The sequence below is a fragment of the Artemia sp. Qi Xiang Cuo genome, chromosome 19 (assembly GCF_049724085.1).
Source record: "Artemia sp. Qi Xiang Cuo chromosome 19, ASM4972408v1, whole genome shotgun sequence".
Lineage (NCBI taxonomy): Eukaryota > Metazoa > Arthropoda > Branchiopoda > Anostraca > Artemiidae > Artemia > Artemia sp. Qi Xiang Cuo.
This window is the reverse complement of record NC_142812.1, coordinates 17,628,034-17,645,593: the sequence shown is the minus strand read 5'-3', so window position 1 is coordinate 17,645,593 and position 17,560 is coordinate 17,628,034. Positions and strand designations below refer to the sequence as shown.

General features: G+C 36.5%; 1 protein-coding gene across 1 annotated transcript in view; it reads left to right on the top strand.

Annotated features, from left to right (window-relative positions):
• The window catches only part of LOC148940563 (uncharacterized), a 101,421-nt gene that overhangs the window by 80,578 nt on the left and 3,283 nt on the right, over nucleotides 1-17,560 (top strand). Inside the window, exons 9-11 of the mRNA XM_089105017.1 lie at nucleotides 553-612; nucleotides 11,450-11,609; nucleotides 13,816-13,907. Of these exons, the coding sequence (XP_088961143.1) occupies nucleotides 553-612; nucleotides 11,450-11,609; nucleotides 13,816-13,907 (312 nt within the window). The remainder of the gene's footprint in view (nucleotides 1-552; nucleotides 613-11,449; nucleotides 11,610-13,815; nucleotides 13,908-17,560) is intronic.

Here is a 17,560-nt window from a genome sequence, read left to right as displayed (position 1 = left end):
TGAAATTATCAAGGACAGTGAAAAGCAAATCTGATTATTTGAATTGGCTAAGCGGAAACTTGTATAAACATATATTTTTTAATAATTAGAAATAATGGATGATCCAAGTTTGAATGGGAAAGATTTCCATAAGCAGTTCTACTGTAATGGTATTAGGGAAAACCAAACTATAAAAGAGAGACAATACAATTGGCAAAAAATAGCTAAAAAATAAAACACCAAACAGGCAAAGAGCGTACAGCTTTTTTGAAAGTTTAGTTGTTTTTGGAAAGCAGGAAATTACTTATATTTGAATTTTCTCAAATGAAAAGCATTATCGAATTTGACTAATTATTTGTATATTTATCTTGACGATTGAAAGTGACAACATTGACGAATATGTTTGCCATGAAATTTTCGTAATTTGGAAACAACCCAAGAAAATTACTAGAAAATCACGATTATAAATCATATTTTATATTATATTGTATTATATTATATATCACATTTAATATTTTATGTACTAGATTAAATATATTATAATTTATATGATTATATTACTTTCTATTTCAGTCATTGGACCTTGGCCTGTGTGCAACATTACACAGTATCAATGTCTAATCCAGGCTGAATGTAAGTATAGCTTCTTCCTTAAAAAAAGGAATATTAAGATTATTAAATTCTCTTATCAGCAGCTTTTTATTCTTTTAAAAAGGGTCGTAAATCCTGTAGAGGCCAAGTACCCTCAACTTCCTTTCCCATACTTGACCAATGAATTATGAGATGGCAAGCAGCTCACTTGCAATTGAATCCAAGCCCTTACTAAGCTCAGGAGGCCTGCACTTGAAGCTAAAATCAGGCCTTCTGGTAAACCCCAAATCGGGCCAGGTCGTTGCTCCTTGTTATTTAAAGTAATCACCTGCTACATTCGGTACGCGAGTTTTAGGAAATACCAATTGTAAATTGTACAAAAAATATACAAATATAACCCCAGTATGCAACGTTGATTTATCCAAAAAGGGTCGGTAACTGGCAGGAATTTTGCCAATACCCTTAATATGAAAAATTCCCTCTAAAAATATATCGGCTTCATAAAGAGCATTGTTTATGTTGACACCCTCCCCTCCTCCAAAAAGAGAGAATCGTGGATGTACAACTGATGAATTATCTCTCAATCATACCTTAAGTTTGACCATTGAATCATCATGAGGATAGTAAAATATTCATGTGTTACACAAAATATTTTGATAAATAGAAAGTCTTTTTTTAAATAAATAAAGATTTAAACTTATATTATTATTATTATTATTACTTATTGGAAAACCCGTCATACAAAAAAGGAAACGACGGAGCAATAAGCAAAACAAAAAAAAAGCAATACACATAAGCTTAGGAGTTATACATGTGGTTTGTAGTGACGAACGCTGGAGCTAAGATCTAAATCAGCACTTAGAACAAATTACACAAAACGAGAAAGAAAAACACAATTATACACTGCTCTGTAGGTACGCGACATCTTTCTTTTTTAAGGCTCCTAAATACTGAACAAAAATAAATAATATGAACATCATTGCATCAAGCCTTAATTGGTAAAAAACCAAAAAAAAAAAACCCAACCAAACACTAATTACACTAAGCGCGAAAAACAAACACTTAAAAAAAAAAACAAAAAAAAAACACAACAAATACATCTTAACTAATGGGTTAATAATTACGACCAGAGATGATTCAACTTCATTAAACGGGAATTATAAGCACGAATTTGCTTTTCCACGGCTATAATGGGGTCAGCAATGCTGAATTTTCTAATCAGATAAGAATTGCGCGTCCAAGGGGGAAAACATATAAGATATTTTGCGAACCGGAAGAAAACTGAATGAATTTTTGACTTGTCAGAATTTGTGAGCATTTTCCAAAACGTCGATATGTACAGATAATGGGGTAGAGCGACAGAGTTATAAAGTTTCGAGAGAAGATGGCAGTTGAACCGTAACTTGTTAGTTACAAAAGAAGCATATGATAACCCAACTTTACGCTCAGTGTGAGCAATTAATAGTTGTCGCGTGTGAATTACTGACGAACCAATGGGAAGACCGAGGTAGGTGATTTGATCTACTGGCTTAATCCTACTATTTCCGAGAGGAATATCCCTTGGTGACGCTTGCTTCCAGTTGAAGAATGCAACTTCCGACTTTTCAGTATTGAACTGAAGACCTAGTTTTGCATACTCAGATTGTAGCGTTGCAAAAGTCTCGCTTATGCGCTGGATAGTGCGGCTCACATACAGAATGTCGTCTGCATAACATACGAGAGATAAATCAAGACAGGCAAAGATGAATGATGTGGAAACAGCTGACTGTGCATCAAGAACTACATTATTGAAGAGTAAAGGGGAAGAAACAGCACCTTGACGGGTACCTTTTTCAACATTGACAAAAATATTAGGGGTTGATGCGTACACTTGAGAGCCGTCGACTTTACCTAATGGGTGAAGTATTAGGCGAACTTTAAGACGATAATACATGTCTCGAAGGGCTCTGATATATGAGGGGCTCATTCCACGTTTTGCTGCATGGAGTAGCATAGCGGCGTGAATGAGAGAGTCAAACGCTTTACGAACATCATGCCCAGCCAACACGAGAGGTTCACCTGATGTATCAGCATCGATCAATACGTTCGCGACAACCGACACCGCGTGGGCACAACCAAGCAATGGCTGGAATCCCAATGGGTAGAGTGGAACATAGCATTTCGTGTTCAGATAGTCAATGAACAGAAGTTAAAAAGGCTTAGAGTAGGTGGCGGCCACTGTTACAGGACGGAAGGAGGAGTACTGGGTAGCGAGTTTACCTTTCTATGGAATTGGGATAAGATCTCTGATTAGAAAAGAAGACGGTAAATTTCCTTGTGTAGCAATCATCTGTATCAAAAGAGAACTATGGTTTATCAGATGCTCGCTTCCATGTAAAATGTGATGAGTACCTATTTTATCGATGCCAGAAGATTTCTTACGCTTTAGGCGTTTGATTGCTCGCAGTACAGAATCAACTAAAACAATAAAATTGTCTTTAGTACAACTGATCATGTATTGGTCAATCGTATCTTCATATTCAGACTGTAGAGGGGTATCTGGCAGGAATATATTAGCAGAAAAGTATGAAGACCGGTCGGAATCAGAAATAACTTAAGTACATACTCAGGCACTAGGAGGATATCTTGATACATTTCTTCAGAAGGAAGGTTGGGACAGAGAAGCTTGCTGGGATGTCTCTTCAACTATCTGGTTCATGTGGATACATAGTTCTCTTGCAAACTTTCTTATGGTAGAAAGAAGAATGTTAGAAACCCAGCCAGAGCGAGGACGGTCGCACTGGAGCCACAAATGGTACCAAAATTTGGATTTTCTCCAAGCTTCAACTAGGCTCGGATTACTGGACCAGTGTTTTGTGACACCCCGACGTATACGTTTAAGAGGTATACTGGCTTTTTCTGCGCATCGCAGAGCATGGCAAATTTGTGCAAGATAGATATCTAGCAACATCCGTATTTCATTTGCATCAACTTGCGGATTTTCCATGAGCAGCTGGAATGGAACATGAATTTTATGAAGGACAGAATTAGTTACTGCAGCAAAAAGGTCATCTTGGATATTTTCCCAATCCCTGTAAAATTGGGCGTGGGGCTGATGTGGTTGTGTAGTGGGAGTAGACTGAGCAGAGGAACAATAAATAGATGTAGATATTGGAAGGTGGTCTGATAGTTGGAAATCAGTAACGACGTGAATAGATGACACTTGGAGATTTATAGAAGAAAGTGCATGGTCAAGGTTCGATACGTGACTTGAATGGTTTGTGTAAGTGTAATCAAGATCTTTCGGCAATATCCTAAGCCAATCGTCAAAAATACAAGACAAAATAGAAGTACGCAATAACGATGCGTCAGTTAAATTACAGTTAAAATCTTTAATAATACAACATTTACCTAACTGGCGAATCTATGAAAGGCAAGAGCCTAATTTCTCACACGCAAAAGTAAATAAAAATTCTGATTGGTCATTACGATAATTTGTTAGGAAATAGACGTTTACACTAACATACTCTTTTACACGGACAGCAAAAAAAAAATCACAAGAATCAAAAATACTTTACCGGCACGAGGTCCTAACAGGCATCGCGATATCAACCGAGGGGCGGTCACTAGAAGCGGATCGTTTAGCGGGCACCGAATAGCTAGTAAAATTATTGTCAATTTTCAGAAGGCCTAAACTATGACTCGTCAAAAAATGTTCTTGCAAGCACAATACGTCACAATTCGAAAGCAAACCTTTTATCACAGGAAGTTTGACAAAAAGTTCACCACTAATATTCCACGAAAGTACAGCTTGCGTAGTAGTAGACACATCCATGTCATACCATGGATTTAAATCTAAACTCATATCTTTGCAAAGGGTTATTTTGATCAGTAAAGACTGGAAGTACGTGTTTAAGGAATGAAAGGTATTGCAGTTACAAGACTCTTATGCAGGCATATTTTTTTTTGAAAGAAGAGCTATACAGGCGTGATTGTATACCCCCAGGGGCAATTACGTTTAAACGTAAGGGGTATGAGGCTTCAATTTTTAAACCCTTATTTCTGAAAAAATTCATGTTATAATAATTCACTACTTTGGGTACATTACAATGCTGGACAATGCAATGGAGATATAATATTATCAAAAGTTTAAGAAGCCTTGGTTTATCATAATCGAGCCTTGGTAGTCGAACCAATTTTAGAGAATGTCAAATGAACGTTCAGCAATTAGAAGATGAGCAAGAAGGCTTAACTTTCGCTTTAATTGAAAGAGTTGGTACAGGGGATTGGCCCAGGCAAAGGCGTCCACAGAAAATTTTCCAGGGGGAAGTAGACACCAGAATAGCAGTGGTGGGAGGGGGCAGGGGAACATATTTCAGGATAAGTTTTCTTAGGAATAAGTGCATTTTTAAATACATTTCCAAAAAGTTCTCAAATGAAAAGAGTTACTAACTTTGCTGGCAAAATGAAACAAAACCGGGCAAATTTTAAACGGCGAGGATTCCTGGCAAAGGGGCCAATCCATAATACATTTAAACATTATGTATTATTATACATTTAATTTTAGTCCGTTATGTTCTAAACCGAGAGTGAAAAAAAAATAGACTCAAACCAAAATTACGGAAAGATGTATTGCCTCCCAAGATTATAACAGCTGTAGATTTGTCTTTATGAAGTTTCCTAAGCCTTAGAATAGGCTACAGATGAAGTAGAGTTAGTAACTTAAAAACCAGGCTCTGATTTCATTCCTTGCAGTTTCATTTATCTGATGTTGATTAACAGATTTCCAAGATATCAAAAGCCCCTAAAGTTAGGGTTTTCCAAGATCTTTACTTTTCTAAGGGTCCATACTCAAAACTTACCCTACCTGCATAGATGCCACATGTTAATTTTATAATGGCTAAGTAAAATATGCCTCTTTCATAACAGGGCAATTCTTACCCTCGAAGCTGAAATTTTTTTAAAAACATAAAAAAAGGTTGAAAAACTTCTAAGTTAAAAAAAAATAAAAAGAACATTAAAATAAGGTCCAAACAAAAATTTCAAAAAAAAGTGGGGGGAGAGTTGGGGGTGCAGGAGGGCGTTGAAAGGGGCGGTTTAGATGGGGGATTGGTCATGGGAAATATAGAGTCGGGGAGGGATAGGGGCCTCTCGTTGGCCTTGGAATGGTGCCAATGTATCAGGAATCACAGTATCCACACGACAGTTCAAAATAAAAAGCGGTACTATCCCATTACGCAGGCCTCTCGAGTTAATCACTATAGACTAGCCAATGGTAAAACCCGTTTTTGACGTCTTGACTGCTATAGAGCAGGCAATGATACCAAGGTTTTCATTGCGTATACGATGTTAAACTGTGGTTTTTGGGGTTTAGAGGGGGAAGGTACCTAGGTTAGGTTAGGTTACGTATTTAATATGTGCAATGCTTTACCCCCTACCCTCCCCCTAATATGCAAATATATTGCCCAAATTTGTTTCTAAACTATTATATATTCATCCTATTTTATTTTATTTCATTAGCATTAACCAAACTTGACTTTTTAGAGAGGCCCGCATAATGGGATAGTACCTAAAAAGCCAAGGTACCAGGAATTACAGTATCCATACGAAAGTTCAAAATAAACCAGTTAAGGTTGTATGTGAAACCTTGTGGCTTTCGTTCAAGGTCAAATAAATATGTTGTGTAATGGCACCAAGGTACCAGGAGCCGCAGTATTCATTACGCACACGAATGTGAGATCTTTGCTCAAGGCCAAAGAAATCTAGGTACTTGCATGATATAATCTCTACCGCTCAAGTTGTTCATGCATTGACTTACTGTAAACCGGTTTCTTTCGCTAGTTTCCTTCAACTTAGTGTGAGAAAAGGCAAAGAGAAGTGACAGAATAGATGGGATATATAAAATTTAGGCTATATATTTGTACATTAGAAGTATTTGGACACTATGAAGTCTCGAAAAAAAATCTTACTTAATAATATCAGAATAATTGTATTTAACACATTTTATATGCAGACCCGCTGTACTTTACCCCCCCCCCCCCTCTAATGTCCAAATATATAGCCCAAATTTGTTTTCTAAAGTATTATATTTTTATCAAACTTAGGCATATTATATTAGGATTACCCTACTTGGCACCAAGGTACCTACTAATGGCACCAAGGTACCAGGAGTCGCAGTATTCATTACGCGCACGAATATGAAATCGTGTGACCTTCGCTAAAGATAAAAGAAATCTGTTATGAAACTAGTATACAAGTCATGTTTTAGTTCATTCACCCAACAGAGTGCCTTGGGAGTGACCTTGTTACATGGCCTCCCCGTAATTCATCAGGCCATATCTACTGCGGCGGGCTATCCTGAGCCCCGCCAGTATATTTCTTTGTAGGGAGTGGCAAATGCCACTAGGAATTTCAATTTTAGTAATTTTAAATGATAATATTCTTCTTTTTCTATTTAGATGGAATATTTCAATAGATTTAAAGATGTGTATATGATGTGCTTATTGATCAGAGAATCCCATTCTAGAGGTTATGTTGTCTTCAGCCACATAGAAGATCAAAATTCAAGCAGAACGTCCATCCATATGAATAATAATACCCCTCTTCGACTACCAAAATTCTGCAGTAAAAATATTAATAAGAATTTATTGAACAAAAATACTATTCATCGCAAATTTTTAGAGTATATTCAAATTTTGTTCAAAATCAAAATTGCAATTCCAAATTGTGATTCTTAAACAGAAAAACTGAAAAAGTAGCGCGGTACTAATCAATTTGCAATTATTGATATTATATTTCAACAGCAATACACCAGACGTTTAATTGGCCAGTACCCCACATTATATCTTGGAGCGTCTGATTACCAATCCGATGAGCCCCCTCCCAAGTTTATATGACCACGCTTTCTATAAAAAACCTTTTATGTCCCCAGGGCATAACTTACAACCCTTACCCTGAGGGCTGGTGGTTTTGTTATCCTCAAAGACATAATTTCCAGACCTTCTGATACACTGAACAAAATGGCTATCTCAAAATTTTAATATGAAGGGTTTGGGGACCTTATGGGCATGGGGGGGGGGCATTTGCCCTTTGATCACTTTCTACTAATAAAAAAGGCACTAGTCTTCTCAATTTCCAATGAAATGAGCCTTTTTGAAGCTTCTGCGACAAAAATTTCTATAAGAACCTTATATGCCCAAAGGGCATAACTTACCCTTGTTCTAAGAGCTATGGGGGGGGGGGATTGTCATCCTCAAAAACATAATTTCTAGACCTTTCAACTACGTTGATAAAAATTGCCATATCAAAATATTGATCTGACATGTTTGGGGAAATAAGGGGCGTGGGGGGATTCTCCCTAAGAGTACTTTCGAATATTAAAAAGGGCAATAGCCCCTTCAATTTCCTATCGAATGAGCCCCTTTTGAAATTTTTATGACAACACTTTCTATAAAAAGATTACATACCCCCAGGGAAATGCTTACAACGTTAGCCCTGAGGGCTGAGGGGTGGGGTTGTCATCCTCAAAGACCTCATTTCCAGAACTTTCAACTACGTTCAACAAAATGGCTATCTCAAAGTTTGATTAGATGTGTTTGGGGAAATAGTGGGCGTGAGAGGGGGGTTAGTTACCCTCCAATCACTTTTCTACTATTAAAAAGAGCACTGGCCCTCTCAATTTCCAATTGAATGAACCCCTTTTGAAGTTTCTACGACAAAACTATTTACAAAAATATTATATGCCCCCAGGGCATAACTAACAACCTTTTCCCGGGGGGCTCTGGGGTGTTCGTCCATCGTCAAATATCAAATCATCTCATAACTTTGATTGAATGTGTTCGGGGAAATGGTGGGCGAGAGAAGGGGGTTAGTTGCTCTCGATTCACTTTCGACTATTAAGGAGGGCACTAGATCATTCAATTTCCAATCAAATGAGCCCTTTTTGAAGTTTCTACGATAAAACTTTCTATAAGAACCTTATATGCCTCCAGGGCATAACTTAAAACCCTTGCCCTGAGGGCTTTTGAGGGGGTTATCATCTTCACACACCAAATTTCCAGAAGCTTCAACTACGTTGAACAAAATGGATATATCAAAATTTTAATTGGATGTGTTTGGAGAAGTGGTAAGCGTGAGACGGGGGTTAGTTGCCCTCCAATCACTTTTGACCATTAAAAAGGACACTAGCCCTTTCAATTTCCAATCGAATGAGCCTTTTCGAAGTTTCTACAACATCACTTTCTATAAAAACCTTATATGCCCCCAGGGCATAACTGACAATCCTTGCCCTGAAGGCTGTGAGAGTTTGTCATCCTCAAAGACATAATTTCCAGAACTTTCAACTACGTTGAAAAAATTGCTATCTCAAAATTTTGATTGTATGTGTTAGGGGAAATTGTGGGCGTGAGAGGGGGTTAGTTGTCCTCCAATTACTTTCTACTATTAAAAAGACCACTGGCCCTCTCAATTTCCAATTGAATGAACCCCTTTTGAAGTTTTTACAACAACGCTATTTATAAAACATTATATGCCCCCACGGCATAACTAACAGCATTTTCCTGGAGGCTCTGGGGGGGGGGGGTTTGTCATCCTCAAATAGATGATTTCCAGAACTTCAACTACGCTGAACAAAATGGGTATCTCAAAACTTTGATTGAATGTGTTTGGGGAAATAGTGGGCGAGAGAGGGGGGTTATTTGCTTTCCATTCACTTTTGACTATTAAAAGGGGCATTAGCCCATTCAATTTCTAATCAAATGAGCCCTTTTTGAAGTTACTACTACAAAACTTTCTATAAGAACCTTATATGCCTCCAGGGCATAACTTACGACCCTTGCCCTGAGGTATTTGAAGGGGTTATCATCCTCAAACACCAAATTTCCAGAACTTTCAACTACGTTGAACAAAATGGCTATCTGAAAATTTTGCTTGGATGTGTTTGGGGAAAAGGTGGGCGTGAGAGGAGGGTTAGTTGCCCTCCAATCACGTTCGAATATTAAAAAGGGCACTAGCCCTTTGAATTTCCGATCGAATTAGCCCTTTTTTCAAGTTTATAAGACAAAGCTTTCAATAAAAACCTTATATGCCCCCAAGGCATAATTTATAGCCCTTGCACTAGCCATTTCAATTTCCAATCTAATGATCCCTTTTTGAAGTTTCTACGATAACGCTTTCTATAAAAACCTTATATGCCCCCAGGGCATAACGTACAACCCATGCTCTGCGAACTCTGGGGGGAGTGTCCTCCTCAAAAACATAATTTCAATCTGGAAATCAACTACGTTGAACAAAATGGTTATCTCAAAATTTTTGATTTTATGTGCTTGGGAAATGGTGAGCATGGAAGGGGTGTTAGTTGCCTTCCAATCACTTTCGATAACTCCTTCGATAAGAAGGGCCCTGGTCTAAAGGAAAAAAAAATAATACATTGTGCCAACATCGTTCTTTACTTAGGCAGCGCTATGGCACTGCCTATGAGAAACGAGAGTTTTAAAAGCACTGAAAACTTACAGCTTGATGAACCAGAGATTGCGGAGGGGGCAGTCCCCTTTGTATAAAGAATAATTTTACTTCGTTTTAAATTTTAAAGTTGCTCCTTACTTTTAGTTGAAAATTCAACAATAACATTTCATGAAACGATAAAGATTTATGAACAAGATACTTTTGCTAACGCAGAAAAAAAAACAGTTACTATTTCAATGCTCTCTGTCTATTTTTGACTGATTGGAATGCTTAGAGACAAAATTTTTTTTTAACTTGGTTATCAAACACCGATATGTCTAACACCTTCAGATTCTGTATTTAGAAAAAGTAAAGCATTTTAATGTAGTTTGTTCAAAGAGCATTGGAACTAAGATTAAAAAAAAAAAAATCAAATATAAATTCCAAGTACTGGGCCTTATTGAGAAAGGCTGTAAGTGTCAAATGTAACTGGTTAATATTGAAGTGTTTGACCAAAACCGATATATTTGATGGCTTCATACTTTATAACTATAAAACATTAAAAAATTTTCAAAGTGAACAACTAGGTCAATACAATCACTCCTGGTAAAAAATAAATAAATAAGAAATGCAGCAATTAAAAAAAAAAAAAAAACACGTAGGGGTTGATGTCGGGGTTGAACTGGACAAAATTCGTTGACAGTGTATTTTTTTTCGGGAATGCCCTCCTTTTAAGCTGTTTTCCTTCTTTTTCTATAACTATGGAACCTTTCTTATGTACTAATAACTTGGGATGTTTAACTTCAAACTCGAAACCAAAACATATTTGGAATCACCATAAAAAGCTGGTTCTCTGATTTAATGTTATCAGTATTTAGGAGCTTTTGCTTTCGTTATTGATAAAGATCGCTATTTACTTACCATTGATTACTATGAATAATTTGATTTTTTTATTACTCCAATTAAATAATATAGAAAAAAACATTTGTGGAAAGCTGAAATGGGGTCATTAAGTCACAAATCAGAACTAAAAGTCCCCCTATTGAGGTTCAAAACCCATTGGTAGGCAGCCATCGGTTTACACACATTTTTACCATGGTTTCTGCCTTCCCTACTCTGCTGTCTTTCCTTTGGCTTGCTCAAAATTGCTTCATAGTTGTCGATTTTCAGGGGGGACGTGGTCTTCCTGCTCCCCTCCTCTAGGCGCCCATGCGTCTAGGTGGTACTGGTGATGATTCAGATATGCAACTGGCATGCGTTTTCAATCTGATTGGCTTAAGACATCCAGGCACATAGGCAGGGGTTATTAGGCCTGGTCCCTAGACATCTTAATTCCCCGTAAGTTTTCCCCGTAATTTACGGTGTAATTTACTTTAGTGCTTTTTTTTAATCAACCCCCCCAGTTCCCGTGGGTGTAACAGACATTGACATAAATTGATTAAAAAGTGAACATTTTCAGTTGGTCATCAGAATAATATCAAGTCTTGTGACTGCCAGACCTCTTGTGAACAAACCAGGTATGATTTGGAAATCAGCCAAGTTTCTTTCCCGGGTCATATGGCTGAAGAGTACTCTCCGTCTTTTCAAGAGCGCTTCATAGTCAATGATGGTTATGTCAGGTAAAAATGATTCATTTCAGTGATACGCATTGTCATTAAGCTTGAACCTTTTAGCACTGCTCTAGTCCCCGCCCCGTTTATAGCACTGCTCAAACGAAATATTTCTAATAGCTTCGTATGGGTAACTTCAAGCTTGATGAAATTTACGTATTTGTAAAAGCGTCATACAAAACCTTCATTTAATTCAAACCCACATTAAACTCAACATCCGCGAAATTCAACCCTCATCTAACTAAGCCCTCGTGGAACTCAAACCCATTTGACTCAACCACACTTGATTCAACCCTTATTCGACCTCATGGCTGCAATCATGAAATTCAAGTAGGTTTAGACCTTGCGCATAGAAAATTTTTCTAATTTCAAATGTGTAAACTAGAATGATAAATAGTTATTTTTTAAGAGGCAAGGAGGAGGAATAGTTTTGAATTAAAGCTGCATAAAAAAGAACGCTGACAATAACAAGGATGTATCCAGAAAGTGTTTTTTGGGACACGCACCACAACCTTCACTAATTACAGGGATGGAGGGATGAAAAACACCAATGAGGGAGCCCATGTCGTGTTGATATAACCCCAAACATTATTTCTGTATCCTCCCCTGTATATAAGAATTGACCAGTAACAAAAACCATTTCCTTCGAGTGGACTTTTATCAGTGAACTTTAGACAAAACTGACTGAATCACATTTTCTAGGTACGTACATAGTTGGTTTAGGGGTGGTTGTGCTGAATGGAGTTCATTTTAATGAGGGTTTAGTCAACTAAGGCTGGGTTAAGCAGGTGTCGGGTTGCATGAGGGTAGAGTTTAATGAAGGTTGAGTTACATGGGGGTTGTGCTGAACAGAGATTCAGTTAAACTGGGGTTGAGTCTAGAAGGGAGTTGGGCTGCAGGATAGTTAAATTGCAAGAAGGGTTGAGTTGAATGGAGGTTGCGTTAGACGGTGGTTCAGTTGCATAAGGGTTGATTTAAGAGGGCTGAATTAAATTAGTGTTGAATTAAACGGTGGTTGAATTGAATGAGGCTCGAGTTGCATAAGGGTTTAGTTGAACGAGGTTGATTGATGGGGTTCTACTTGAATGAGGCTTAAGTTATAAGGGGCTCTGTTAAACGTGGTTTGAGTTAAACGGGGATAGAGTTAAACAGGGGTTCAGATAAACGAGGGTTGATTTGCACAAGGGTTCAGCGGCAGCCTACAGACATAGGTAAATAAAGCTGCTAAATTATTTTAGTACCCCCTTCCCAGAAAAGAATCCTGGATATAGCCCTTGTCAACCTATGCAACTGGTTCTAAGTTGCTAGCTAGTCACTATGCTTCTCATAAGTTCATAAGTTTATTAATCCACATTCATAAACAAATAAATAAAATTAAACTACACTTTCACGCTGGAGAAAACCTATGAAGATTTGCGACCGCACGAAAGTCCACGTAACTACTTAGCTATTAACTCAACTATTTACATAAACCTCAACTATTTAATTAAAACTATTATAAATAAACTAAAAATAGATAAACTATAACCTATATAAAATAATAATAATAATAATAATAATAATAATAATAATATAAAAATAAATAAATAACTGAATTAAAAATAATAATAGATAAATGAAATATAATAGAAAAGTAATAATAACAAATCCAATCTCCATCACTCATGATTATCTTATTATCATAAGATATTTAATTCTAGAATGAAGCTTAAATAGATTTAAAAATAAATAAATAAGGACTGAAACCAATTAGAGTTTTAGCACTTAATAATGTCTCTTAGCAGAGGCAGAGATAAGCTACCAAAACAGGTTAACATTTCCTTTTGTTAACAGGGTCGCTAAAATCCCAGTCATTTGATTGTTTTTAAGAAAATATTAGAGAAATGTGATGTGAGTTGTTTTCTTATTATTTTCTTTGTTTTGAATTATATTTCACTAAAGTAGATTATAGGTCATATATGTTCGCTTCTGATCTTATTCACTGTCTTCAGGGAATTTCTCATTAATTTTTATGTGCTGTATGATGGGAAAGCAATGGAATCTTGACAATAAATTTAAATGTTTTCCATCATATGGAGAAACTCTGCCTCTTTGTCGGATGTTTCTATGTTGCTTCAATTTTTCTATAGTTCGGGAAGTTTTTAAGGTTTTAAGTATTTTCGGACAATTATTTTACCCACAAAACAGCATATATGTAGATTTTTGATTATTTCAGGAAAAATTTGGCTATGGTACACGTTTTCTATAAAGAAAGAACTGGAACTCTCTACATACGTGATATCCGGTACGGCTGGGAAGATATTGTTGGTAAGTTCAAATCAATTTTTGTAAGTAGGCAGGAGAGTTTCCAGGGAAAAGAGGGCTACCGCTTTCGAACCCCTACCAAAATAGTTCTCCAGCAAGTTAATTAGTCATAAAATGCAAGTAAAAAGGCCCTTAACCCTCCCTCCCAACCGGACAAAATTTCTTTTGGTGTCTCTCCCATGTCCTCCGAATAAGAATCCTGGATACGAATCTGTAAGCAAATTACCAATAATTCTGCTGGATTACTGCTCGGCCTACAGAAAGGGGTTGCCTAATGAACATTACTATATTCAGAAAATTCAAATCAATTTTCACAAAATTGATTATTGTGCCAAAATTTCTTATTTGGAAAAAGAGGGGGCAATTTGATATTATTAAGAGGAGGGAATGAGGGAATTTGAATTTGAGAACTTTTTACTAGCCCTGGTTAGCACCCTAGACTCTCCTTTCAAATAAAATCTGCCGCTTGCATTTAGTTCTCAGAACTGAATGAAAAATTTTTAAATGGGATATACAATACGAGTTCGACAATGATATTAGCTCAGAGAAGTTATTTTGAATAAGAACAATAATTTCTGAGAAATATAAATGTGAGAAGGCGGAGACACTTACCTCTAAGAAGTTTTTAGTAGCTCTGGTTAGCACCATAGACTCTCCGTTCTTACAGGATCTGCCGCTTGCATTTAGTTCTCAGAACGGAATGAAAAATTTTTAAATTGGATAGACAATACGAGTTCAACAATGATATTAGTTCAGAGAAGTTATTTTGAATAAGAACAATAATTTCTGAGAAATATAAATGTGAGAAGGCGGAGACACTTACCTCTAAGAAGTTTTTAGTAGCTCTGGTTAGCACCATAGACTCTCCGTTCTAACAAGATCTGCTATTTCTATATAATTGCAGAACTTAGTGAAGAACTTTCAGATGGAACACACCCTAAAAATTCATTGACAATATTGAGCTCGAAGATTGTTGAGAACGAAGAATAATTTTGAAAAACGTAAAGGTGAGAGGGTGGTTCTTCTGTTCCCGGGCTGGGCTCTTTAGAGCTGAATTCGGGGTAAATGCATCGTAAATTCGTTGCCCAAGAAATTTAAAGTTTTGTAAAACAGGGATAATTATTGCTAATTCCGGTGCTCAGAAAATTCAAGAAAAAGGGGGACCAATCTTTGTTGATGTGTTATCTCCAAATTCCTCGCCCCTTCCATGAAAGAAGAATGTAAAATTATAAGGATTAAAAATTTATTTGAGGAAGCATTTATTGTGTTGTCTATTTTGTTTATTCGTTTCAGAGGCAAGGCCCTATCCAGGGGGTGGTAGAGGGGTATCAGATTTGACCCCTCCTCCACACACAAAATAATGTTTTTCCAACTCGTAAAAATAATTAAAAAATGGATATGATTTTTCCCCTGAGTTTCTTAAAGTTATTTTTTGTACCCACCTCACCCGGAAAAAAGAACCCCTCCCCCGAACAAAAATCCTGGATACACCGTTATTCAAAATGTACTAAGGTACTAATGTAAAAGGTACTTTAATTAATAAGTCACTGTCCCAAATCTAGATGCCTTAGGGTTCCAAAATTAGGAAGCTACTAACCTGAGTTCCGGTCTAAAGGAGCACAGACCAGGCTACCGAATTTCTGATTTTAGTGAGAGCACCATAAATGTTGAAATGGACCAACAAATATAGCACAAAATGGAATAAAGATAGAAAATATAGAAAACAAGGAGTTTCAGTTAAAATGAGAGAGTTTCAACTCATTCTTCTCATGCAAACACACGATACATAGTTCTTATTTTACTGCTCTTGCCAATAAAGTCTTATATAAGTTCAGATTTCATTATATTATGTGTTTTTCATTTGCTTGTTTAAATTATTCATTTGAACTTACAAAGCAAAGTTCAAATGTCTTACTCTTAAAATTTAATATTGAACGTAAAATGTGGCTAACATGAAAGAATAATTTATGGGAAATACGTTTTTGATACGAGCAGAAATGTTAAAATGCACCAAATATCCTATTATTAGAGCAAAATTAATTTAGTTCAAAATTAATTAACTAATTAATTTAACATTAGTTAATTTGAAAATGTTTCTATGTAATAAATGATCATCTAAAGTTCCGCACAAAGTTTATTTCATCTGAAATGTTAAATCTGACTTTTAGAAATTTTACAATTCTACTCTACAAAGGATTATTTTACTTTCGACAAAATTTTGGAACAAGATCCTCAACAAACTCAAATAAAATACAAATTTCCCAGTCACATGTGATATCGGAATGGCTTTTTATTTTTGCTCAGACAGTGCATGTTTCAGTTGTCACATAATAATCAGTTACAACCATTACCAGAAATAAGGAAGGGGTAAATTTTTTTTTAATATAGGGATGGGTTGACCGTATCCAGTGGGAGGTTCCCGAGTTTTAATCCCCTCCCCCAAAATTTTTGTCCGACTCGTGAAAACGGTACAAAATGCATATAAACAAATTTTGATGGGTTTTGATTTTTTTTTGCATGTTTGTAAGTCGACTATGTTTGTATCAGGTCTTACCTCATTCATATCCTGGTAAATTTATTCTACAGTTTGATCTGTAGTTAATCTAAAATCAAATCTGTTCTACTAAAGCTCTTTTATTTTTGGCTTATCAGTTTTAGGAAGGAATCTACTTGTTTTTGAATTGAAATCTACCGTTGATTTTGAATTGAAGTTATCAAGTATTTTGGGTTGCAATAGGTTGCATAGGTTGCGTCAAGACGTGGGCTGGGTAATCGTAGACAGAGAAAAGACAAGACAGATAGTCCAATTAATTGAGAGGCAAATGTTTAAATGACTGGGGCACGGGTAAATGGCAGGAGTATGAATGACTCTCTTATTGGACACATATTTGTCAGGTTAGTTTTTGGAAAGGCATGCCTGCCTAGAGCCTTAGGCATGCTGATCAAGAATTTAAAAAAGATTTTAAAAAGTGATTTTAAAACAACAAAGGAATTCCATGACCGCTTATAAACTGTCAGATGTCTCCCAAGAATGGCAGCTGAGAGTTCGGTATCACCTCTCTCTTTCATTACTTTTGGCTCATCAGTTGCGCTCTGTTAAGTGCATCCATTATCCCCAAATTTTCAGGGATTTCCCTGAAAATCTCACAAAAGAGAGCGGCAAGAACGCTTGGTCCTAGAAGCGTAAAAACCTTAAATCTGGCCCTGGTTTGAGCACAAATGTATGTAATAGCCATGGTAAAAAAAAAAAAAAATCTGATTAAGTTTTACAATAGTTCAAAAGAAAAGGATCGCAAACAACCGGCCATAGTAACCAAAAGTTAAAAAACGCGATACTAGAAAATGAGATGGACCTCTGTCGTTGCTGAAAATTTCTTCGTCAACTCCCACACCATTGCTTGCTCCACTTTATTGGATCATTGTGTTTAAACGTAGATTTTCTGGAGTTGTGTTGACACAAGCGGTGTTTGACACATATGTGGTGTTTTAACACATATTATGCCATTAATTTAGAACTCCAGGCTGTAAATTAATGGTTACATTTGTGCTCAAACCAGGGCCAGATTTAAGGCTTTGACGCTTCTAGGACCAAGCGTTCTTGCCGCTCTGTTTTGTGAGATTTTCAGGGAAATCCCTGAAAATTTGGGGATAATAGA